Raw genomic sequence first — 26,112 nt, forward strand, 5'->3', positions numbered from 1 at the left:
TTGCACTCAGCTTACCAGGACATCCTGATCACTCTGTATCAGTGACCTGTCCTCGTCATTATTTACCTCTCTCTCAATTTTTGTAACATCTGCAAACCTTCTTGGTGATGACTGTATGTTTTCTTCCAGGTAATTGACAAAAATGTTAACTAGTGCAGGGCCAAGACCCAATCCCTGTAGGACACCAATATAAAAACATCTGCTCAATGATGATTCCCGGTTTACAATTACATTTTGAGACCTATCAGTTAGCCAGCTTTTAATCCATTTAATGTGTGCCAGGTTAAGTTTATATTGTTCTAGTTTTTTTAATCAAAATGTTGTGCAGTACCAAATCAAATGCCTTACAGAAGTCCAATACATCAACACTATTACCTTTATCAACCAAACTTGTAATCTCATTAAAAAAATAATTATCTATCAATCAAGTAGGTTTGTCAGGATCTATTTTCCATAAACCCATGTTGATTGACACCTTTAGCACCCTCGGATGCAGCACATCCGGCCCCATGGATTTGTGCTCATCCAGTTTTTCTAAATAGTCCCGAACCACTTCTTTCTCCACGGAGGGCTGGTCACCTCCTCCCCATACTGTGCTGCCCAGTCCAGCAGCTGGGAGCTGACCCTGTTTGTGAAGACAGAGGCAAAAAAATCATTGAGTACATTAGCTTTTTCCACATCCTCTGTCACTAGGTTGCCTCCCTCATTCAGTAAGGGGCCCACACTTTCCTTGACTTTCTTCTTGTTGCTAACATACCTGAAGAAACCCTTCTTGTTACTCTTAACATCTCTTGCTAGCTGCAACTCAAAGTGCAATTTGGCCTTCCTGATTTCCCTCTTGCATGCCTGAGCAATATTTTTATACTCCTCCCTGGTCATTTGTCCAATTTTCCACTTCTTGTAAGCTTCTTTTTTGCGTTTAAGGTCAGCAAGAATTTCACTGTTAAGCCAAGCTGGTTGCCTGCCATATTTACTATTCTTTCTACACATCGGGATAGTTTGTTCCTGCAACCGCAATAAGGATTCTTTAAAATACAGCCAGCTCTCCTGGACCCCTTTGCCCTTCATGTTATTCTCCCAGGGGATCTTGCCCATCTGTTCCCTGAGGGAGTCAAAAAGTCTGCTTTTCTGAAGTCCAGGGTCCGTATTCTGCTGCTCTCCTTTCTTGCTAAAGGAGTTGGTGGATGTGATTGCGGAGCCATTGGCCATCATCTTTGAAAACTCATGGCGATTGGGGGAGGTCCCGGATGACTGGAAAAAGGCTAATGTAGTGCCCATCTTTAAAAAAGGGAAGGAGGAGGATCCGGGGAACTACAGGCCAGTCAGCCTCACCTCAGTCCCTGGAAAAATCATGGAGCAGGTCCTCAAGGAATCAATTATGAAACATTTAGAGGAGAGGAAAGTGATCAGGAAGAGTCAGCATGGATTCACCAAGGGGAAGTCATGCCTAACTAACCTAATTGCCTTCTATGAGGAGATAACTGGGTCTGTGGATGAGGGGAAAGCTGTGGATGTGTTATTCCTTGACTTTACCAAAGCTTTTGATACGGTCTCCCACAGTATTCTTGCCGCCAAGTTAAAGAAGTATGGGCTGGATGAATGGTGGATAGAAAGCTGGCTAGATCGTCTGGCTCAACAGGTAGTGATCAATGGCTCTATGTCTAGTTGGCAGCCGGTTTCAAGCGGAGTGCCCCAAAGGTTGGTCCTGGGGCCGGTTTTGTTTAATATCTTTATTAATGATCTGGAGGATGGTGTGGACTGCACTCTCAGCAAGATTGCAGATGACACTAAACTGGAAGGCGTGATAGATACACTGGAGGGTAGGGATCGGATACAGAGGGACCTAGACAAATTAGAGGACTGGGCCAAAAAAAACCTGATGAGGTTCAACAAGGACAAGTGCAGAGTCCTGCACTTAGGACGGAAGAATCCCATTCACTGTTACAGACTAGGGACCAAGTGGCTAGGCAGCAGTTCTGCAGAAAAGGCAAGCTGCTGGGGGGGGGGGGGGGGGGGGGGTGTGTGCGCGCCAGTCGCCTTGAGGGCGGCAGTCAGGCTGCTTCGGCAGCATGCCTACGGGAGGTCCGCCGGTCCTGCGGTTTCGGTGGCAATTTGGCGGTGGGTACGCCGAAGGCGCAGGACCGGCGGACCTCCCGCAGGCATGCCGCCAAAAGCCGCCTGAGTGCCGTGCTTGGGGCGGCAAAATACATAGAGCCGCCCCTGCTCTTGGATGAAAGTTATCTGGACCTGCTGATTTAAAAATGTTTAACTTTAATAGCTGCTGTTTAACATCCTCCAGAGCTACTAGTGAAGTGGCAAAAGTGTTATCATATGATATGATTACATCATTCCTCCCCCCCCCATATGCAGATGTATTTATTGAGCACTTCTGCCTTTTCTGCATTATTATTGATAATTCTACCATTTCCATCTAATACTGGACCAACACCACTGTTAGAATTCTTTTTGTTCCTAATATATGCCTTTGACTTTGTGCCCACATATTTCACCTACATTAATGCAACAGGCTGTGAGGAGGGTTGGAGTGCTGGATAGAGAAGTGGTTGAAAAACAAAGTGAGTGCTCTTTGCCTCAGTGCTTAAGGGCATGTGTCCTATTGCCACCCACAACAAGCCCAGAGACAGGCAGCTCTGCACTCGTCTGCCCCATACTGCTAAAGTGGGGATGATTCTAAAGACACTATACACCAAACAAACAAGAAATCACATTCTTGCACTGGTGACATTTTATTTCATTTTGTTCTGATCCTGATCCTGCTGCTCTGACCACACATCTCACAGCCTCTATAGAAGAACCCAGAAACCTGACTCTTTAATACAGCACTGCAATCTATGACAACTGCAGGTCCCAGCATGAAATGCAGCTGCTGCACCTAGATCAGAATGGAGCATTGCATGCAGAGTCCAACAATCGTCATGGGTGTTAGTTTGTATGAGGCAAGATGTGGGGGTAATTTGCTTCACTCTACGCACATTAGGGTGTAACTTCTGTAAAATGGCCATGGCTGGGGAGAGCTTGGGTCCTACCCCCAGCCACAAAGGCAATTTGATTATACGGGTGAACAAACAACACTGCTAGAAACAAACACACAAATAAGTCTGTCTGTGTCCTGTGCACCTCAGGGAATCCACTGTGAATTTCAGCACCAGCAACTTTGGCTGAAGTGGAAGCTTCCACTGAAACAAGACATGAAGGGTACTGTTGAGTGCCAGATCCTGCTAACTGAATCCTCATGTATCGAACTAAAGAGCCAGCTGAGACAGGGAACTGTTGCAGGACAAGAGAGGAGAGGTAAAGAGATCAAATCCTGCAGTTTTCCCTGTCAGGGGATGTGATCTGACATCAGAAATCTTGCAGGCCCCCTCTCTATCCAGCAGAGAATGGGGTGGCTAAGCCTGCCAGAGATGTTACGCATGTATGGGTCTCAACTGACCCTGCTGTACAAGTGGAACATGGTAAAACACTCACCATATGCTAAATTAAAACTTAATTCAACAGGTAAACAGGACCCCCTCCCTCCAGCCCTGACACCAACACACAGGAAGGCCCATTACCTAAGGCTTGTCCCGGGAAAGGTGGCAATCCCAGGAGCAGGCTACAACTAGCTCAGGGGAGAAGGCACCTGCAGAGCTCACTTACAAGGAGAAGCAGCACCTAAGGCTTGAGAGGGAATGAGGACACCAAACTAGGGCAAGGCCACCCCATGGCAGCAATACGCAGTGCTTTGCTACTGTGTATGAGCTCTGTCCTGCAGTGGGAGGTGGCTGTTATGAAGTGTGAACCTATAACACAGCACAAGCCATCCACACGGATCTCACACGTCCCCAGACTGTAGTGTGCTGGCAGACAAGTTTGCTGCCATGTGTCTCTGCAAGGCAAGGGTACAGACAGCTGGTCTCTAGCCACAGACTGGAGGAAGAGCTCCCTCCCCACTTTTTGGGACCAGTCAGTGCTCAGCCGTAAAAGAGGCAGGTGCTGAAGGGTACATTAGCCCACTGCAAACACTCCTGCTTTTGGCAGGATGATGTCCTACCCCATCAGGCAGGCCTGGGTTCCTAAATTGCTGGGCAGTGCTGAGTTTGGAGATTAGTGTAGAAAAGGGATGGTGCTTTATGGCAATGACCTAAGGTGGAGACAGCACTCAGTGTCTGAGTCTCAGAGGCCACCCCTTTAAGCACCTGAGGTAGCATTGGGCTGCAGGTGATCAAGCTAGAGCATCTGTGCCCCACCCCAGAAACTGCTCAGAATCTGCACACACTACCCCACAGGAACTCACTCCCCCAGCTGAGACCGGCACAGCCAGTGCTAGAGATCCATCAAGGAAACCTGTCCTCACCAAAGCCGAGGATCCCCAAGAGGAGGACAACAAAAGCAGAGACTAAAATATTTAAAATCACTAAATAAGCAACTAACATAACCTGAACTCAGCCTGTAACTAGGGCACAAACTACACTGAATACCCTGCTCGTGCCACTGTCCACGGGAGGGAGTGACGCTGTGCCATGATCTGGGCTCCTGGCTTCCAAGAATGGCCTAGTTCCTCTGCCTCCAATGATCTATTTCCTGCCCCGTTTGCGGATGGTTTTTGGAGTTTCTGCTCTCTGTGCAGCTTGGGGCTCCTCCTCCTCCTCCTCGCTGCTCCTGCTCTCATTGTCCACCAGCTGGGAATGCCCCCTCTTACTCCTTCTTCTGCTTCTCTCGGCCCCTGCACCAAGGAGCTTCTTGGCAGATACAGTCCCAGGCCTTTTCTTCCTGCTCCGGGCTGCAGCACGCTTCTTTCGCTGCTTTCTCTGCTCATCTTCTCTCTGGCGAATTTTCATCAGCTTCTCAAAGCTTTTTTTGTTAGTGGTATTCACATCAAACCAGTCCTGGAGGGTTCAGAAAGCAGAGGGTTAGTACTGGGGGAGGAGATACAATGGGGGTGCCTGTCATGTTCCACTGCTGGGATCACCCACAGGGCAGGGATTAGCAGAGAAATGGGATCCGAGAATTAGGCTGGCCAGCACAGCGTTATTTTTACCAGTTGCTGGGCAGATTCCATCCTGCTCTCTGGGGGCTCACTGGATTCTGCAATGGGTTGGCTAATACTGCAGGATATGGAAGGTGCTGGCAAAATGAACAGAGTGGCAGCAGCATGGGACAAGGGCTAGGACTTGGCACTTTGAAGGGGGCAGGGCACCGCGCTCTTCTCACCTCAGCATGCACAGAGTTGATGTGATACTTGACCCCGCTCTCTGATATGAATTCCTTCTCACATAGGAGACACTTGTATTTCCCAGCCACAAAGTCTCCCTGCCACCAAAACAGAAAACACATCACCAGATGCCACCCTCCTCTCTGCCCAGTGATCCTGAAAGGCCCAGACCCTGCACCCAAGGCATGGCCAGATGTGATCCAGCAGTGAGGAGACAGAGCACAAAATCCCTGAACTCATCCAAGAGGGTGCGCACTCGGGTCACAGCAGCACAGAAACTGATGCCCAAGTGCGCCCTGAGAGAATGAGGGTGAAACCAACTCCAGATACTCCCCAAGTAACCTCCATCACTGCTGGAGGCCTTGCAGGTCTCACACAGGGGGAGTGTATCTGGTAAAGGTGCTCTTGTAGCCATGAGATTGCAGGCAGGACAGTGACTCAGGTACAGGTGTAAAGGACATATAGTCTTACTGCCTCACAGCACATTTGTGATGCAGATCCATTAATACTGGGGAGGCAGTCAGACACTGTGGAGAAGGGACTATTAAAGAGCATTGACAGACAAGGATCCAGCAGGCCACTGACTGATGTGCACATATCTGGGGAACAATAACAGTGGGGTGCATGTATGAAAGAGACTGTATAGAAATGGTACAAACCAAGGTGCAGGTGCCAAGGTGAGATTTGAGTCCTGAGACACTGCCATATACAGACTCACAGCCCTGAAATGAGAGAAGGGCAACAGCTGTCAGCAAGACACAGTTGAGAAATCAGTTCCCCATGCACAGAAATGCTTTCTCCTCTGGGATGGTCCTTCCTTAGAAGGGAGAAAGCAAAGAAAGGATACACAGTTTGATAAGACCAGACATGACAGGGATGGGGAGAAGAGAGCCCTTTGCAAATAGATTTGTTTAAGACTCCAGTAAATGAAATAATTCCCACCTCTGGGCAAGTGTGCAAATCTCAGACAAAATAAAGAGACTAGCCAGCAATGAACTGCTGAGAGAGATGATGCCCATTCTACTAAACCCCTGAGTGAATTGATAGGGTTTGCATCATGCCCTGAAAGTCCACCAACCTGGGCTTTGTCAGAGAAATGGGTGGGGGTAATTACCAGAATCTAGGACTCTTCCTCCACATTCACAGATGGGGAAAGTACTGCAGCTGACCTCAATGGTCCCAGCTGTCATTGGGAAAGGGGCACCTCTATGACTAGACCCGGTAGTGCTTTGAATGCCAATCACACCACCTTGAATTGTGCTCACAAGGAAGCCAGTGCAGAATCTGGAGCACAGGGAGCAACATGCTTCATGTGGAAAATGCTGGTGGGGCAGTGGCTGCTGCACTGGGTCATCTACAGAACATTATAATACTCCAAGGCATGTTGATGATAGAGCCCTAAATAAACACAGCAAGGTCCATTGCATAGAAAGGGTTGTAGTGGGGCAGCCCCCTGTCCCAGTCGAGGAGGAGTTAAAGAGCTCCTCTGGGTTCAGACAAGCCCAACCTGTTGCACCTGTAATGCTTGTCAGTCCTGGAGAAGGGTGGGGAGAATACTGGCTCAGGCACGGTCTGTGGGTGGCTTTCAGGAGCAAAGAGAGCTAGTGCGGAACTCCTTAGCCCCAGGAAACAGGGTCTATCTGCTGGTGAAACGTTGAGAGCACCCTGAGCCCTCTGAAGAAACAGAGAGACCAGTTTTTCCTTACTTTTAAATTCAGCATCCTGGTACTCAGCCCTGGGTTGTTTGGACACACAAGGGATAAGGAGCCCAGACCTTCCTCCTAAGACTACTGGTCTTTGCCCTGCATGAGGCTGTGGGGACATGGCTCCTTTCATGGACCGTGGAGGTATTTTCATTTTTCCTTTTGGACCACTCTAACCCCCTGGAAGAGCAGAGGCTCAAATCTGACCTGGCAGCCTCCCCATCATGATGGAGGAGTGGCTGGGCCAAACCCGAGTGGTGCTGTGTAAGTTCAGTATAAACCCTTCTATTGTCCCACTTAGGAAACAGGGTGGGCAGTAGAGTTTTCCCACAGTACCACTTTCGTAGGGCTAGAGTGTTCATGGCGGGGGACGGGGACAGGGGACTAGGCACTCTGGGATAGAGGTTCTTTGACTCGGATCTGTGCACAGCAGTGTGGACACCAGAACCCTAGGTTCAGAAAATCCTTAACCTAGGGTTAAAATGCAGTGTAGACGCTCAAGCCCAGGGTTCCTGACATGGGTCAGCTGACTCAAATCCCACTAACCCAAGGCTTACATTGCTGTGTAGACATACCACAAGGAGAAAGGATTACGAAACATAAGAATATGATTCCCAGTTCTTAGCCTGGGTTAGCCATAAAGGACATTAATTGCTGTGTAGACAGCCTGACACCCACAGCTGTCCCATGCCAGCTGTCTCGGGCTGCAGGGGTGTTTCACTGCAGTGTAGACTTCTGGGCTTGAGCTGGAGCCGAGGCTCTAGGACCCTGCACAGTGGAAGGATCCTAGAAGTCTGCACTGCAATGAAACAGCCCCAGGAGCCCAAGTCAGCTGGCATGGGGCAGCCAAAGGTTTTTCTTTGCAAAGTAGACATACCCATAGATTTTGCTTATTACCACCAAAGACTCTTACGTAAATTAAGTTGTCATGGGATAAGAGGGAAGATCCTTTCATGGACTGAGAACTGGTTAAAAGACAGGGAATAAAGGGGTAGGAATAAATAGTAAATTTTCAGAATGGAGAGGGATAACTAGTGGTGTGCCCCAACGGTCAGTCCTAGGACCAATCCTACTCAACTTATTCATAAATGATCTGGAGAAAGGTGTAAAAAGTGAGGTGGCAAAGTTTGCAGATGATACTAAACTGCTCAAGATAGTTAAGACCAAAGCAGACTGTGAAGAACTTCAAAAAGATCTCACAAAACTAAGTGATTGGGTAACAAAATGGCAAATGAAATTTAATATGAATAAATGTAAAGTAATGCACATTGGAAAAAATAACCCCAACTATACACACAATATGATGGGGGCTAATTTAGCTACAACTAATCAGGAAAGAGATCTTGGGAGTCATCGTGGATAGTTCTCTGAAGACGTCCACGCAGTGTGCAGCGGCAGTCAAAGAAGCAAACAGGATGTTAGGAATCATTAAAAAAGGGATAGAGAATAAGACGGAGAATATCTTATTGCCCTTATATAAATCCATGGTACGCTCACATCTTGAATACTGCGTACAGATGTGGTGGTCTCATCTCAAAAAAGATATACTGGCACTTGAAAAGGTTCAGAGAAGGGCAATTAAAATGATTAAGGGTTTGGAATGGGTCCCATATGAGGAGAGGTTAAAGAGGCTAGGACTTTTCAGCTTGGAAAAGAGGAGACTACGGGTACGTCTATACTTACCTCTGGGTTCGGCGGTAAGCAATAGATCTTCTGGGATCAATTTATCGCGTCTTGTCTAGATGCGATAAATCGATCCCGGAAGTGCTCGCCGTCGACACCGGTACTCCTGCTCCGCGAGAGGAGTACGTGAAGTCGACGGGGGAGCCTGCCTGCCGCGTGTGGACCCGTGGTAAGTACCTTGTAGTTCAAACTAAGATACTTCGACTTCAGCTACGTTATTCACGTAGCTGAAGTTGCGTATCTTAGTTTGAACTGGGGGGTTAGTGTGGACCAGCCCTAAGGGGGGATATGATAGAGGTTTATCAAATCATGAGTGGTGTGGAGAAAGTGAATAAGGAAAAGTTATTTACTTGTTCCCATAATATAAGAACTAGGGACCACCAAATGAAATTAACGGGCAGCAGGTTTAAAACAAATAAAAGGAAGTTCTTCTTCACACAGCGCACAGTCAACCTATGGAACTCCTTGCCTGAGGAGGTTGTGAAGGCTAGGACTATAACAGGGTTTAAAAGAGAACTAGATAAATTCATGCAAGTTAAGTCCATTAATGGCTATTAGCCAGGATGGGTAAGGAATGGTGTCCCTAGCCTCTGTTTGTCAGAGGGTGGAGACGGATGGCAGGAGAGAGATCACTTGATCATTGCCTGTTAGGTTCACTCCCTCTGGGGCACCTGGCATTGGCCACTGTCGGTAGACAGGATACTGGGCTGGATGGACCTTTGGTCTGATCCAGTATGGTAGTTATTAGGTTCTTATTATAGAAGCTTCTATTATTTTTTTAAACTTAAGACTGGAACTCATTTGTGTGTATTATGTTTATCACCTGCTTTATCCTTGTAAATAACTCGTTTCCTTTTCCTATATAATAAATCTTTAGATAGTTTATTATAGGATTGGCTACAAGCATCGTCTCTGGTGTGAGATCTAAAGTGCAACTGACCTGGAGTAAGTGACTGATCCTTTGGGCCTGGAAGTAACCTGAACACTGCTGTGATCTTTGATGTAAGGGATCATCTATCACAAAGGTAAGCTTACCTGGGTGGCAAGACACATGGAAGTACCCAAGGGGACTGTCTGAGACTCCACTGTGAGGCTGTTATCGCGCTTGAGGAGTATACAATTGATAACTGGTTGGTGAAATCTAACTAATCTAATAAAACTCTCAACCAATTTGGGGTTTGTGTCCTGTTTCTTAACAGTCTGCCCTGAGGTTGGTACCCACGTTCTTGAGCCACTGCAAGAGAGCTTGACACGTATGTTATGTGATGAGGTAAATAACACTTCCGTGTTCACTTTCTCCACACCAGGATTTTATAGACCTCTATGCTCTCCCTGCTCAGTCATCTCTTTTCCAAGCTGAACAGTCCCAGTCTTTTTAATCTCACATTTTACGGAAGTTGTTCCATACACCTAATCATGTTTGTTGCCCTTCTCTGTACTTTTTCCAATTCTAATACATCTTTTTTGAGATGGGTGACCAGCACTGCATGCAGTGTTCAAGGTGAGGGTGAACCATGTCTGTTTAATTACCAATCCCTTCCCTAATGGGTCCTAACATTCTTTTAGCATTTTTGACTGCTGCTGCACATTCAGTAGATGTTTTCAAAGAACTATTCATAATCACTCCAAGATTTCTCGAGTGGTAACAGCTAATTTAGACCCCATCCTTTTGTATGTATAGTTGGGATTATGTTATTTATCAACACTGAATTTCATCTGACATTTTCTTGCCCAGTCACTCAGTTTTGTGAGACCTCTTTGTAAACTGTTCACAATCAGCACTGGACTTCGCTATCTTGAGTAATTCTATAGTGTCTGCAAACTTTGCCACCTCACTGTTTACCCATTTTTCCAGATCATTTATGAATATGTTAAACAGCACTGGTCCCAGTACAGATCCTTGGGGAACTTTGCTATTTACCTCTCTCCACTATGAAAACTGACCCTTTATTCCTATCCCTTGTTTCCTACCTTTTAACCAGTTACTGATCCATGAGAGGACCTTCCCTCTTACCCCATGACAGCTTAGTGAGGCAGGATTTCCATTTACAAAAGCTGTGTTGGCTCTTCCCCAACATATCAGGTTCATCTGTGTGTCTGATAATTCTGTTCCCTAATAGTTTCAACCAATTTGCCTGGTACCAAAGTTAGGCTCACCAGTCTATAATAGCAAGCCTTTTTAAAAATTAAGTGTCACATTAGCTATCCTCCAGTCAGAGGCTGATTTAAGTGATGGTTACATACCACAGTTAGTAGTTTTGCAATTTCATATTTAAGTTCCTTCAGAAATCTTGAGTGAATACAATCTGGTCCTCGTGATCTATTTGTTCCTAAACCTCTGGCACTTCAGCAGTCCCTGAAGGCTGCGAACCTCATGACAAATGTGGGCAAAGCCTCATACTATAGGACAGCTCCCCCACACAACAACATATGCTTTAGTAATACTCCCAATGGAATATCACCTGTTTCTTATTTGTCATGAACCTCAGCCAGCTCACTGCCATTCAAGCCCCTACCTCAGACAGACACTGGGAAAGCAGGGATGTATAGTCTGGATCCAATGAAAAGACAGAGCTGTATGTTGTCAACATGATGATGGCACCATACCCAAACTGCATCTCTACCCACCAAGTGGCCTCAGATATAAGAGGGCTGAGAATACAACTCTCCAGGATTCCTCACTGGAGTCCTTGGGCATGGATGAGCATTTCCCAGCACTTTCCCCAAGGATCTCTGACAGGGAAGTAGAGACATTTTTCTTCTATGAGGAGCCCCACAGTCCAGGCAGCCATGGGTATGATAATATTGTAGGATGCTGTCATACTGAACAGAATCAGCATAGACATCTGGCCTTCACCCATCACTAACCAGAGAGACCAGTGTAGTGTCCATACTAAACCCAGACCTAAAGCCCAGGCAACAACGATCTAGAAAATACCAGGGCTCTGCCTGTAGGCACAGCAGCTTCTCTAACCCCTCAATAGCCTTCCTCTAGAAAGTCCGGGTGGAGTTTGCAAAATTCTCAACAGTAAGTGATGGTTCCTAGGGAATGGACTAATGCCCACTCAGTTCTTACTCACCTTTGGAGAGACACTAACAGTGTCCACCAATGGACCCAATAGTTCCCCACTGGATTTTTCTAGCCATAACAACACAGGATCATCTCTTGAGAAGCAACCTAAATGTTTCCCAGGCACATCCAGAACCTCAGTGAGAAACTGACAGCTATTCACCCTGAGAGCAAGCAGTGTTTGATTCCTCCAGACACAGAGATGAACCTTGATTCTGGCCTTGTGGAAGTCTCTCAACTCATCGCTGCAAAGCCTGGCCAGACTAAATTATTTTTTTAAGGTCCTCAGACATGGTCTCTTCAGTGCTTTAGAAAGGACTGGCGGTTAGTTACCTGGTTTGGACAGTGGACCCTTCGGTACATCTTTATCTCCGATTTCCACTTGCACAACACATCCTGACTAAATGTGGGCAGTCCAGGCCGCGTGTATTTCAGCTGAGACAGAAGAATAGAGGCAGAATTTGAAGTTAGATGGCAGGATGGCTACACACAGGGTCAGGCATGCTACTCTTAAGTTTTAAGGCTGTTTCCCCACAGTAGACACTTCCCTTGTAGTAAACTTCCCTCCCAATCTAACAGTGAAACTCAATGAATAACCTTCCAAAGCACCACTGAGTGACTCTTCACAAGCTTGGCTAAGCCCCCACCCCACCTCACCTCACTCCTGGCATCCAAAACTTCCCCCAAACTCACACTGGAGTGATTCCTCCCACCCTCAGTTACATAAAAGAGTAGGACCTGGGCCCCTCTCCCTCACAGATTCACACAAATGTAGGCCTGAAAGGGATCTCAAGAGGTCATCTAGTCCATTACCCTGTGCTGAGACAGGACCAAGTACCTTGACCATCTGGGACAGGTGTTTGTTTAATCTGTTCCTAAAAACCCCCAAGAGTGGGCATTCTACAACCTCCCTAGGTAACCTGTTCCAGTGCTTAACTATCCTTAGAATTGCAAAGTTTTTCCTCATATCTAACCTGAATCTCCCTTGCTGCAAACTAAGCTGATTTCTTCTTGTCCTACGTTCAGTGGACATGGAGAACAACTGATCATCATTCTCTTTATACAATCTTTTTACATATTTAAAGATTGTTTTAATGTTGTCCTTCCACTCCCCAGCTATAGTCATAGATTCTAAGGCCAGAAGGGACCACTCTGATCATCTAATTGGACCTCCTGTATAACACAGGTCATAGAACTTCTCTAAAATGATTCCTAGAGCAGATCTTTTAGAAAAACACCCAATCTTGATTGAAAAATGGTCCGTGATGGAGAATCGACCATGACCCTTGGTGAATTGTTCCAACGGTTAATTACTCTCGTAGTTAAAAATCAACTCCCAGCCTTTGGATCATGTTATACTTTTCTCTGCTAGACTGAAAACCCCGTTATTAAATATCTGTTCCCCAAAGAGGGGCACTACACTAAGGGTCGGGTTCTCTAAACTAAACATGTTCCATTTTTTCAACCTTTCTTCACAAATCAGGTTTTCTAAACCTTTTTTTTATTTTTGTTCATCTCTGGGCTCTTTCCAATATGTTCAAATTTTTCTTAAAATGTGGTGCCCAAGACTGGACATATTCCAGCTGAGGCCTCACAAGTGCTAAGTAGATCAGAAAAGATTGTTACTTATCTGTGCCACAACTGCTGTTCTTCAAGATGTGGGTGGAGATATGTATTCCAATCAGGTGTGTAGGTACCCAGCACACCAAAGTTGGAGAATTTTGCCATGGGGTGGCACTCATGCACTGTCATAACCCCGCCTATGGTTATATAAGAGTGGCATCACTCTGACCCCCCCAGTTCCTTTGCCCTGAAACCCAGCTGCAGACTCAGAAGGCACAGACGGTGGGTTGTAAAATACAAGTCTGCATCCACGTCTCAAAGAACAGTTAAGACACAGGTAAGTAAGTCTTGTCTTCTTCAAGGGTGCAGACATATATTCCTCTCAGGTGACTCACAAGCAGTTTCAGCAAGAGGTGGAGCTCAGAGTCTATTTAAACAGTGACTGCAGAACTGTCTTACCAAAGTTTGCATCAGATCTTGATGCCAGGGTGATAGCATAATGTCTAACAAAAGTATGAATAGAAGACCTTGTTGCAGCCCTGCAAATATCCAATGTGGAGACATTGCTAAGAAATGGAATTGATGTCACTTGAGCTCCTGTTGGATAAGACTGTAATGACTAAGCTGGCATCATCTGAGCAATTCCATAAGCCAAGGAAATACAGTTATCCACTTGGAAAAAGTCTGAGCGGAGACTAGTTATCCTTTCATCTGCTCAGCACAGAGTCAAAATAACGCACCAAGTGGCTTATCCCTTTCTAAATAGAATGATAAGCACCGTCTGACATCTAAGGTATGTACATGTTGCTCCTTCACAGTTGAACATGGTTTGGGAAAAAATATAGGTAAGCAAATAACCCAATTAAGGTGAAACAGATACCACTTTGGACAAAAATGTTGAGTGCGATCTTAAAGACACCTTGTCCTTGAAGAATTGAGTGTCTGGAGGATCTGCCATTAAAGCTTGTGTATTGCTGATTTTTCTTGAGGATGTTATAGTCATAAAGAAGGCCTCTTCCGGAAGAGGAGAGCCAATGAGCAGGTTATCAGCTCAAATGATGGAACCATCAGTGCTGCCACCACCATATTAATTTCCCACAATGGCACCATTTCCTTCACTGGTGGAAAAAGGCGAACAATACCTTTAAAAAACTTCATCATCATAGGGTCTGAGAATATTGACCTTCCTTGGATGGGAGGATGGAAAGCTGAGATTGCAACCAAATGATTTTGCAGGGAGCTAAGAACTAGACCTGAGAGTACAGAGTTGCTCTTCTTATTGTGAACACTGAAGCAAATACTTCGATAGCCATAACAGTTATGTCCAGGACCAATAGAAAATAGGTCTTAACAACCAGGTGGCCTCCGCAACAAATGCCTTGAACTCCTCTTGAAAGGATTTGGTAATTTGTCTGTGAACTTGGCTACAGAGTCACAGTTCATAAAATTATATTTGGATAGCAGTGCCTGCTGGTTTGCAATTTACATTTTTAAGGAGGAAGTTGAATAAATCTTTCTGCCCATCAGACCAAACCTCTTTACCTCTGTCCTGGGGCATGGACTTGTACCTCTCTTGATGCGACCTCTCATTGGCTGTTGTCACAACAAGCAAGTTAAGAGCAGGATGTGAATAAAAATACTTGAATCCCTGCATATGGACATAACACTTGCTCATATGCTTTGCCATAGACGTCAAAGGGTGTTCCACAAGGCCATGGCAGATTGCAACAGTGCTTTGCTAATAGGGCGAGCTACTCTCCTTGGGGTTGAGGACGAAAGAATGTCCACTAGCTTGTCAAGTATCAGAGGGGTAGCCATGTTAGTCTGAATCTGTAAAAAGCAACAGAGGGTCCTGTGGCACCTTTAAGACTAACAGAAGTATTGGAGCATAAGTGTTTTCCTGCACCAATTCAGCCTTATACACCCAAGGCAGAAGCCAATTGTCTAAGAAGCTCCTGATGTGCCCCAAAGTCCTCAAGCACTGGAAAGGAAGCATCTGGTACTCAGGTGTCATCTGGTGATGAGGACTAAGGATGGGGGTTCACTGGTCTTTCAGTGCAGTACCAGACCCTGTGCATATGTCTGAGGTTGCACATGTTCTGAGGTGTCATCTCCACCTGAATTTGCACCTGGGCAGCTGGCACTAATGACTGTCGGAAGACGGGATACTGAGCTAGATGGACCTTTGGTGTGACCCAGTATAGCTGTTCTTATGTAGGTGGCTGGAGAGGTGATGCCATAGATTTGTTGGGTAATCTTGCTCTGGAGCGGGTTGAAGATTGGGAGCTTAAGGAACAAGGAACATCCCATGGACTCCCATGCCACGATGGAGATGGGTAAGGAATCAGTGGCCAGTAAACAGTGAGCCAAGAGCCCCTTTCTCTGCAGCAGGAAAAGTCCTGGTCAGTATCAGCAGGAGGTCTGGGCTGTCCCTAGACTGGCATTTGAAAGACAAATGAGTGGGGAGGACGACGACCTTGAGCTTGACGTAGATGAATACCCAGAATCATCCAGAGTTAATGGGGGAGCAACCCCCAAGGGGCAAGTCACCATCCAACCTCCTCGGTCCAACATGGTGGTAACATCAATCCCGAGGCCGGTAAATAAGTTGGTGCTCTGAAGATTGGCAGAGGCAATGCACTCTCTCTTGGTACCGATGCCAAAAGACGCATTGATGCTGGGATCAGTACCGATCCTCATGACATGGTTTGAATCATGATCACCGTTGGTTCCGAAGCTGACTGCTCTGCCAATGAATCCCTCGGGACCGGTGAAGGTGCCAACCTCAACTGTGTACTCAGAGCAATATGCAGTGCTGGCATCTGGGACACCTGTGTAATTAACCCCAACGGTGGGGTCATTACTTAGGAAGTCGCAGCAGCTGGATGTTCCTAGATAACTGGAGAATCAGGAACCAAAAGGCATAGCAGATCTGATCCTGACTGGTACACCAGAGGCGTGGAGACTGTCTGTGTCAATGCCGTCACTACTGGACTCAATGGACGATGCCAGAGTTAATGGTACAGCCTCAAGTTGATGTTGCCTGGTACCAGAGGGCAGGTAGAAGGCCCAGTTCCACCACACATACCTGAAGAGTCATGGTGCCAGTCTGCACTGATTCTGGCAAAGGAAGATGACACTCCCCGAAATCTGGAGTAACTACAGTCTGTTTTATTGATCCTTTTTCTCAGTGAGCCTGAGTAACAGTCAACGATCCCTCTTCCTCAGAGTCCGGACAAGGAACATGGGCTCGTTGTGGCTCTGATGACATCTGAGGAGCCGGAACTATTTCTGGTGCTGACGCAGGCCTCCTGGACTGCTCAATCAGGTGCTGCTTGAGGCTCAAGTCCCTTGCCACTTGTGTTCTTTTCTTAAAGACTTGCAGATGAAGCACCTCCTCCCAACACAATAAACACTGTGTGTGGGGAATCACTATTAGGAATAGCCACCCCACGCGAAAGACAGTGCTTGAATCCTGATGAAGGCATTCCACCAAAAAAACAAAGCTATTTAACCTAACTCACTAGTCTAACTAAGGTACTACTAGCTAACGAACTACTGTAATTATTTATAACTATTTACAACTCGCTCACAGACAACCCCCCAACCTGAAGCAAATCCTCACCAGCAACTACACACCACACCACAGAAACACCAACCCAGGAACCAATCCCTGTTCCCATATCTACTCTGGCGACACCATCAGAGGACCCAACCACATCAGCCACACCATCAAGGGCTCATTCACCTGCACATCCACTAATATTATATATGCCATCATGTGCCAGCAATGCCCCTCTGCCATGTACATTGGCCAAACCGGACAGTCCCTCCGCAAAAGAATAAATGGACATAAATCGGACATCAGGAATGGTAACATACATAAGCCAGTAAGTGAACACTTCAATCTCCCTGGTCATTCTATTACAGATTTAAAAGTCACTATCATTGAACAAAAAAACTTCAGAAACAGACTTCAAAGAGAAACAGCAGAACTAAAATTCATTTGCAAATTCAACATCATTAATCTGGGCTTGACTAGGGACTGTGAGTGGCTGGCTCATTACAGAAGCAGCTTTTCCTCTCCTGGAATTGACACCTCCTCATCTATTGTTGGGAGTGGGCTACATCCACCCTGATTGAATTGGCCCTGTCAACAATGGTTCTCCACTTGCGAAGTAACTCCCTGCTCTCCATGTGTCAGTATATAACGCCTGCATCTGTAACTTTCACTCTATGCATCTGAAGAAGTGAGGTTTTTACCCACAAAAGCTTATGCCCAAATAAATCTGTTAGTCTTTAAAGGTGCCACCAGACTCCTTGTTGTATTTACAACTAAATCTCAGAAGACTGAGGTACGAAAATCAATGTGAAGAAACACCACACTGAGCGCCCCGACTAGCTCTGGGCAGTGAGAAGGAAATTATGGGGCTCAGAGAAGCGCCACCCTTATGTAGCCATGGCAGGGGCTATGAGGGAAGAGCATGAGTGCCACTCCTAGGGTACTGCTAGGCAATATTCTAGGATTTCAGTGCGCTGGGCATACACACACTTCTTTGAGTAGTTGCAGACATGTATTCCAAAGAACAGTTACCTCCCATGTTTTACATGGATGTAGTAACAGGAGTCTTCTAAGAATATCTGCATTTTTTTTTTTTAAGTGCATCACACTGATGACTGATGTTCAATCTGTGATCCACTATAATCCCCAAATCCTTTTCAGCAGTACTACTGCCTAGCCAGGCATACCCCATTTTATATTGTGTCATAAATTAGCTCTTTCCGCACCCAATCAGGTACTATTGGCCCATTGCCTGGAACCAGAAAGCACTATACAGTGCCATCTCCTGGGGGCCAGTGCAGGATTCTTCTACTGTAAAGACTTGTTGCCAATACAATCCCCACCTAAAGCCTTATACCTTTCGATCATCTGGGACTAGGTCCTGTAGAACCTTCTTCTTAGGCCACTCCTTGGCCAGCTCTTCATTAGCTAGCTCGTGAAGGTAATAGACTGCCACCTTAGCAGATTTCCTCTGGACTCTGCCTGCATTACTGGGCTCCAGGGTAATTTCCTTCAGACTTTCAGGCCTCCCTTCTTCATGGAGGAAAGTGACCTGCAAGGAAAGGCCAATAGGGTGAGCCCTAGTCATCAGATTCCACTTAGACCACACTTGAATGCCTAGAATGTTTCATCAAGGTCCTTCAGACCCAGGCCAAAATGCCCTATCCCAGTCACTTCCCCTCAAAAAACTCAGGCACAAGAGTACCCTGGGGGCAGGAAAAGATGTGAGATCCATGTATCAGGGCAGTTGTGGGAAGAGAGCTCTCTGCCCAGACACGACAAGGCTTGAGAGCACCTGGGCTCAAAAAGTAACCAGAGATATGTGCCTTGGATGGGCTGAGGCACCCCACTCCCATCTCTATTGAACACCTCAGGAATAACATGCATTCCAGTTCCTGACGGATCTCAAATCTGGAGGAGAAAAAGAGCAACAAGCAGCTCTCACAGGCATCAAACATGCCAGCACCATACCCCCATGGAGGAGGGTGAGGGGAGCTGGGGAAGGGTTTGCTGCCATCCAGACTACTTACGTATCAAGCTCTGTCCTAGCTGCAGAAGTCTCAGTCACCAGGGGAGCATCGCATGTTCCCCTCCCAGATGAAAAGGGATCAGGAAGAAGTATTCTACTAGAAAGGCAGGAGGCGGCTGCCAGCCCCTACCACACTGTGGAGCATGAAACAGACAGGAGTAGGCTCTCCAGTGTACAGGGGGCCCAGGAAGATCAAAATCAATTGTCCAAAGTGGGCAAATGAAAGAGTGGTTTGGAGAAAGAAAGGTCACCACCCATAGCTCTTTTTCCCCGATAACAATGGCAACTCATACTTACCGGCCCATGCTCAGACCTAAGGTGATAAACAAGCCCTGCCTTTGACTTGTATGCTTTCCCACAGTGACGACATTTCATGGCCATTTTCTCCAACTCAGAGGCCTCCTTCCCACACTTTTTCATATGGTACAGGTATCCCATTATGCTGGTGAAGCTGCCTGTACACCCCTGTCAGTACAGAAGAGAAGAGCATGGAGCCAGAGCTCTGGCACACGTGGCAGACCCCATCCCTGGCTGGCAAAGAACAGAAATAACTCTACTGAATCTGAAGAAGCCAATGGTCCATCCAGGCTGGGCTGATTGCTCTCTAGTAGCTGCCAGCCTCAGATGTTGCACAAAACCCCCATAATGCACATCACTGTGTAATACTGTCCTGGGGAAAGCATTCATGGCTGGATGAAGGAGCCCATTGGTCACTGTTTTCCCTCTTTGCCTCACTGCAGATGCCACCCTTTTAAAGCTACGGAGCTAGGTAACTACTTGGCAGCTGCAGAACATTACAGATGTTCAAAGGGGCAAGAAACCCTCCAATGGCCGTGACCACATGAAGAGATACCAATATTTATGGCACTGTGGAGAACTGGGAAGTGATCACAGCAACGAAGTACAGCTGCCAAAATGAAGTGCTTGGGGACTAGAGGCATCCTACATCATAAATACAGAATACCCACATTAGACCAGTCAGTGGCTTGCTTCAATATCCCCTACCAGTGAGCTCATGGAGTAATTGTGTGCTACATAAACACACATTTACTTTTGTCCATTTGAAATTTTCATCTTACAGTGTAACCCCCACACCTCCTGGGTGTGGTGCTCTGTCCCCTCCAGTGGCACTGAGGCCACTTAGAGAGAGATTAATGAGTCTGCTCTACAGCCTTAGCCAACAGCTATATGGCTTTTAGCTCATGCAGTAGAGGCTCATGCACTAAGCGCCAGAGGTCCCAGGTTTGATCCTGCCCATCGACGAGCGGGGTCTGTCAGCATTACAACAGCACCCTCCCATTCTGTTCGATAGGGCAGGATAAAGCATGGTCAGCGCCATCAACACAATCCATTGCTCTAAATACCTCTCATACCTCCCTGAACTCTTCCAAATGAAGCAGCCTCATGACCAGATTTTGTCTGTCACTACAGCCTATTTACACCATTCCATCCCTTAGTGTACCACTTGTGTCAAGGAGTTCCTCAGAACAGCCCCATGCCACGCTCTCGCACAGCTGTTAGATCAGGGCAGGGAGCGTGTCTGTAGCACAATGCACTCTGGCTATTCTGCACCAGGCAGCAAGCCTCAGGTAGCCGTGCAAGACTGCTGTAACTCGGAGCTAGGCGGTGGCAGGTACTCAAGACCGACCCAAAATTCAGAGGGTGCACAGGTGGAATAAAGCTACGATATACCACACCTTCCAAGAGGGACAGCACAGAATCTGGCCTGAGTCCTTAATTCCTCTTTGGATGGCAGATGAAATTCAATGTTGATAAATGCAAAGTAATGCACATTGGAAAACATAATTCCAACTATACATGTAAAATGATGGGGTCTAAATTAGCTTTTACTACTCAAGAAAGATCTTGGAGTCATTGTGGATAGTTCTCTGAAAATATCCACTCAATGTGCAGCAGCAGTCAGCGAACAGAATGTTGGAAATCATTAAGACAGAAAATATCATATTGCCTCTATATAAATCCATGGTACGCCCACATCTTGAATACTGCATGCAGATGTGGTTGCCCCATCTCAAAAGAGATATATTGGACTTGGAAAAGGTTCAGAAAAGGGCAACAAAAATTATTAGGGGTATGGAACGGCTGCCGTATGAGGAGAGATTAATAAAACTGGGACTTTTCAGCTTGGAAAAGAGGAGTCTTAGGGGGGATATGATAGAGGTCTATAAAATCATGACTGGTGTTAAGTAAATAAGGAAGTGTTATTTACTCCTTCTCATAACACAAGAACTAGGGGGCCACCAAATGAAATTAATAAGAAGCAGGTTTAAAACAAACAAAAGGAAGTATTTTTTCACCCAACGCACAGTCAACCTGTGGAACTCCTTGCTTGAGGATGCTGTGAAGGCCAAGGCTATAACAGAGTTCAAAAATGAACGAGAAATTCACGGAGGATGGGTCCATCAATGGCTATTAGCCAGGATGGGCAAAGATGGTGTCCCTAGCCTCTGTTTGCCAAAAGCTGGGAATCGCCGACGGGATGGATCACTTGATGATTACCTGTTCTGTTCATTCCCTCTAGGGCATGTGGCATTGTCCACTGTCGGAAGACAGGATACTGGGCTAGATGGACCTTTGGCCTGACCCAGTACGGCCGTTCTTATGGTACCCTCCTTTCAGCCCCACTATAAATAGCTGCCAAATCTTTTTTGTTACCCTTCCTTGGGATTTTACTGTTTTGTTTTAAATGTCTGTTTTGTCTTTTCTGAGATAAAATGACGAACACCAAATGCAGAATCTTAGGTGTGGACACACTGATGACAGCACAACTATTAGATGTTTGTCCCCTCCCATCCTGCTGTGAACTCAGTGCATGAGAAGTACCAAACTGAGGCCTTGTAAACTGAAACCCTCTTTCTGTAGAGCAGCTACAGCTTGGGCAAAAAGCTTGTGTACATTGTCTCCTGCCAATTTCTCTCAGCCCTTACCCAGACAGTCCACCCACAGAGGCAAGAGGGGCTGTCAGTCTATATTCATTCAGTTATTGACCTCATTCAGATTGTAGAGGTGGGCTGGGCAATCTGTGGTGAAGTGCACACCTGTTCACGGAGAATGGAGCTGTGGCCAAAGTTTATCCAAGCCATAGTACTTCTTAAGTATCTTACTCGCTCTTTTGATCACTGCTGCACATTAAGCAGATGTCTGTTCTTTTCACAATTACCTCTACATCTTCAGTTTTCATTAGATTAATAGAATTTAAGGCCAGAAGGAATCATGATGATCATGTAGTCTGACCTGCACAACATATGCCAGAGATGTTCATGCAGAAATACCTACATCAAGACCTATAATTTGGGTTGAGCTACAGCCCACCAGAACCGATCACATCCCTAGGTAAGAGGTTACAATAGTTCAGCGAGTGCAGATCATTTAAATCATTCCTTCTAAACGTATGTCACCTTACATTTGTCTATTTTAATCCCTTCTGCCATTGTGCTGTCCACCCAGTTACCTAACAGCATTAGGTTCTTCTGAAGAGGCCCATTGTCTTAAAACCATAACCAGAGCTTTGGCACAAGTCCCATTGACTGGCTCTTGTAAGTGAGTCCAGCAGACATCATGCAGTGCTCTAAACTCTGGCTAAGGATGCTGCTTCATTTGGGATGCAAGATACTGCAGCTCACCTCCCTCATACACTTTAGCTTTCCCATTCGCTTCAGCACCTTCCGGAGGCGGTCTCGTTCACACGGCTCATCTAATTCACCTCCCTCCTTCACAACTGGCTAAAAGCAAAGCAGAGAGAAAAAAAGGTAAGCACAGGGCCCTCAGCACTCTGTAATTCCACATTCTGGGAATTTGCTCCATAATCCAGCTCCGTAATCTAAGCACTTTCTAAATCTATGGCTGTGTAGGAAACCTTCCAAAAATGACCTGAATGTATCTGATGAAGCGATCTCTGCTTAAGTCTGCGGACAACTGAATAGCTTTAAGAGGAATCAACTGTTCCATTCATCCCAATGGGGTGATATCTTTCATAGGTGATCATTTTAACATCCAACTAAAGGCCCCCACCCTGATGAAAAGCTAAGCCAACCTACAGCTGCTGGGAAGAGGAGTATATATGAGGACCTTATAAGGGTGCTATCTGGTTGGGGCTCCATTTCTCATATCAGCCTCTGACTCCCAGGTATTGGATACATTTCAAGTTGCCCAGCTCCCTCTGCCCTCCAGAGAGGAGGAGCATTCTCTTTCTGCTGTTCCCATCCTGTGAGTTAAGGGGCAGGGGAGGCCTCTGTTACTCTGCATGCCTGCAATCCCCCCTCCCTTTTCTTCCATTGTGTCCCCTCCTTCCTTGTGAATAACTTCTGCTGTCTCAGCTGCTGCTCAGAGCTTCTCAAGCAGTAGCAGCATGAAAGTGATACAATTCTTGTTCGTCTCACTGCTGTCCTCAGGGTTCCCAACAGCAGTAACACAACAGACAGTTTTGTTGGCAAACTCTGCAGCACAGATGGACAGCCCTGCATCAGTTATTTATTCTATTCGATACCGTGGTTATAAACACTATATAAAAAGCAATGAGGGATCAATTCACCAAGCTTAGAAACTCTCTCCCACTCTTCTGAGAGACATCTCCCAAAGGGTCTCACTCTTCACTGCCAGACCTAGAGACAGAGGCTTCTTAAAGGTGACTAAAGAGGGAAAATGGGTTATGCCCTTTGTGTATCTTTATGCAGGATAAAGGAGGACTGAGAAAATGTCAGAATCTCAACTAGTCTGCTCTGTAATTGCTGTCTGACTCTGATCAGTATTTTACAAAATCTCCCAGCCCTTTAGTGAAGGGGTGAGAAGTATAGAGTCTTTAATAATCAGATCATTTCTTCTGACTTTTTTTTTTTAAAACACAGAGTATTCGATAAATGTTAATAACAAATACACACACGAGTGTTTTAAACAGTCTGAATAGAAAGGCCTTCCCATCTTTATCAGCTGTCACATGCCTAGCATTTCTGACATCATAATGCTACTAGTTTTCCAAGTATTCAATCTTTCAGGAAAAACTGGTTAGATAAGACCTGAACTTTTAAAGGTAGAAAATGTTTGACAAACCACCACCTTTCAGTCTCTTTGTGCAACAAGGGAGCAACAAAGGGCTGTCTGGCCTGGAAGGTCAGGGCTTCTGCTAGACGTACAATATCAACGTTACCAGGTTGTTGTGATCTGCCATGATGTGGTATTTCATTCCTGCCAAAGACCTGAGCTGTTTTCCACAGTGATGACATGTGAACATCTCCTACAAGTAAAACAAGAGTGCAGACTGCATTAACACAAACCTCAGATATTGGGTGACTGTTTAGGAGAAATGGGGCAGCAGGCAGGAAGAAAACCTTGTATGGGTCAGATAACTGCACAGTGAGAAAAACCCACCGTGCATTTGGAAGTCAATGAACAGACTTTACAGGGGTATAAAGACTAGAGAAAGAGACAGGGTAAGAAAAAGAGAATGGATAGGTCTCTGCCCACTTTCCTAAAACTACAAGTAACACTGATAGGAAGGAGCAGTTGACTACACTGATTTACAGACAGACAAATGGATACCCCACACATTAACGTGATAGAAGGAAATGGTGTGGTTCTTGTTGGTCTGAAGGTTGTGTACCCGCTGGCAGGTACTGCAGTCATTAAGCTGGGAAAAAGGGAATAGGAGATGGTGCTATTCTGTCTCTCTCACCTGTCTGCAATTCGCCATATGTTTCTTCAGTCCCTCTACAGTCTTCCTGACCACAGCTCTGCATGTTGGACAGGTAACTCTGCCCTTATTTAGGATCTCCAGGTACCACTGTTCCTCCACACTGCCTGTCAGATCACAGGAATGGAGGCAGAAGAGGAAGAAAATCAAAAACAAAATGAAACACAACATAGGTTTTCTCTAGCTTTGGCAGAAGGGCTTTTCTTTAAGTTAATGGTTTAATTGCATTGCTGGGGAACAAATTCCCCATTCTACTAACTAAAGGGGGCTGAAGGAATGAGGATTTCTATGTGATTTCACTGTACATTAATAAATGGCTTTGCTACTTCATGCAAACATGGAATTGCTCCAGAAGACCATGCCACACAACAGGCAAAGAAAAGCATACGGACAGGTGTGGCCTCCAGTCCCTGGTCCCTTTCTGAGAATTAGCAGAAGTTTCAGCTCCAAGGATTCTCTGGCCTGAAAATGGTTTCAGAGAATGAAAGCCAGAACTGGAATCCTTACAGCAATGTGCTCCAATACAGTTCCCCCTTATCTGTAACTCTAAAAGGTGTCCCTTTGAGACAGGGGGGAGGCTGATGTGACTCAGACCATTAGATGGACCACTGGTCTGCCCCAATATGGCCGTTCTTATGTTCTTAATCATAAGGCCTTCTGAATAGGAGCTGGGAGTTGAGTGGGTGTAGTAGACACTCCACTGGTCACTCCGCTGATTGTAACAAAGGCTGAATGTTATATGGTCCAACATTCTAGAACAAGGGTAACAGAGAGTCCTGTGGCACCTTTAAGACTAACAGATGTATTGGAGCATAAGCTTTTGTGGGTGAATACCCACTTTGCCAGATGCGTGTCTGACAAAGTGGGTATTCACCCACGAAAGCTTATGCTCCAATACATCTGTTAGTCTTAAAGGTGCCACAGGACTCTCTGTTGCTTTTTACAGATCCAGACTAACACGGCTACCCCTCTGATACTAGAACAAGGGTGTTACTGTATGGCTACAGACTGGGTTGCTTGAGCCTCTGGCTATCAGGCTATGGCGTGGGGTGATTTGTAGTAATGCCTTCATTCTGCTGCGTGAAAGAAATATGAAATACTATTAGTCTGTTAGTCTATAAGGTGCCACAGGACTCTTTGCTGCTTTTACAGATCCAGACTAACACGACTACCCCTCTGATACTTGAATATTTTACTGTCGTCTAGGCTGAAACCAGCTTGATGTATTTCTGCACAATTCAAGAAGTGATTCCCTCCCCAGGCACCATTGAACATGCATTGGCAGTAAAAAGTCTAAATTTCCACGCATTAGAAAGGGAGTATTACCATAGAATAGGTTTAAATGGCAGAAAGTGGTAAAGAGCAACATGCTGCAACCACCATCATTAGATATTCCTACAATGCCATCGGGTCCAAATGACAATGGTATCCACACTCCTTTGCCAAAAGCAAAGTGACTGAGATCATAGAAAAACATTACCCAGGACTAGGGAGACCAGATGTCCCGATTTTATAGGGACAGTCCTGATTTTTGGGTCTTTTTCTTATATAGGCTCCTATTACCCCCCACAACCTGTCCT

At 46.0% G+C, this 26,112-nt stretch overlaps 1 protein-coding gene across 18 annotated transcripts in view; it reads right to left on the reverse strand.

Annotated features, from left to right (window-relative positions):
* Positions 1-253: 253 nt before the first annotated feature.
* Positions 254-26,112, reverse strand: part of ZNF512 (zinc finger protein 512) — a 57,479-nt gene continuing 31,620 nt past the window's right edge. For 9 of the 18 annotated variants that reach the window (XM_065589996.1, XM_065590001.1, XM_065590003.1 and 6 more), the window contains 9 exons: positions 24,515-24,639; positions 23,990-24,076; positions 22,470-22,568; positions 19,123-19,290; positions 18,154-18,348; positions 12,005-12,106; positions 5,875-5,937; positions 5,215-5,313; positions 2,732-4,889 (listed from right to left, as the gene is read on the reverse strand). In XM_065589996.1, the coding sequence (XP_065446068.1) occupies positions 4,578-4,889; positions 5,215-5,313; positions 5,875-5,937; positions 12,005-12,106; positions 18,154-18,348; positions 19,123-19,290; positions 22,470-22,568; positions 23,990-24,076; positions 24,515-24,639 (1,250 nt within the window). In that variant the 3' untranslated portion in view covers positions 2,732-4,577. Of the gene's footprint in view, positions 626-2,731; positions 4,890-5,214; positions 5,314-5,874; positions 5,938-12,004; positions 12,107-18,153; positions 18,349-19,122; positions 19,291-22,469; positions 22,569-23,989; positions 24,077-24,514; positions 24,640-26,112 lie in introns of those variants that run through there. The other 9 variants (XM_065590007.1, XM_065590009.1, XM_065590010.1 and 6 more) reach the window with 4 other exon arrangements.

Source organism: Chrysemys picta, chromosome 3 (assembly GCF_011386835.1).
Source record: "Chrysemys picta bellii isolate R12L10 chromosome 3, ASM1138683v2, whole genome shotgun sequence".
Taxonomy (NCBI): domain Eukaryota; kingdom Metazoa; phylum Chordata; order Testudines; family Emydidae; genus Chrysemys; species Chrysemys picta.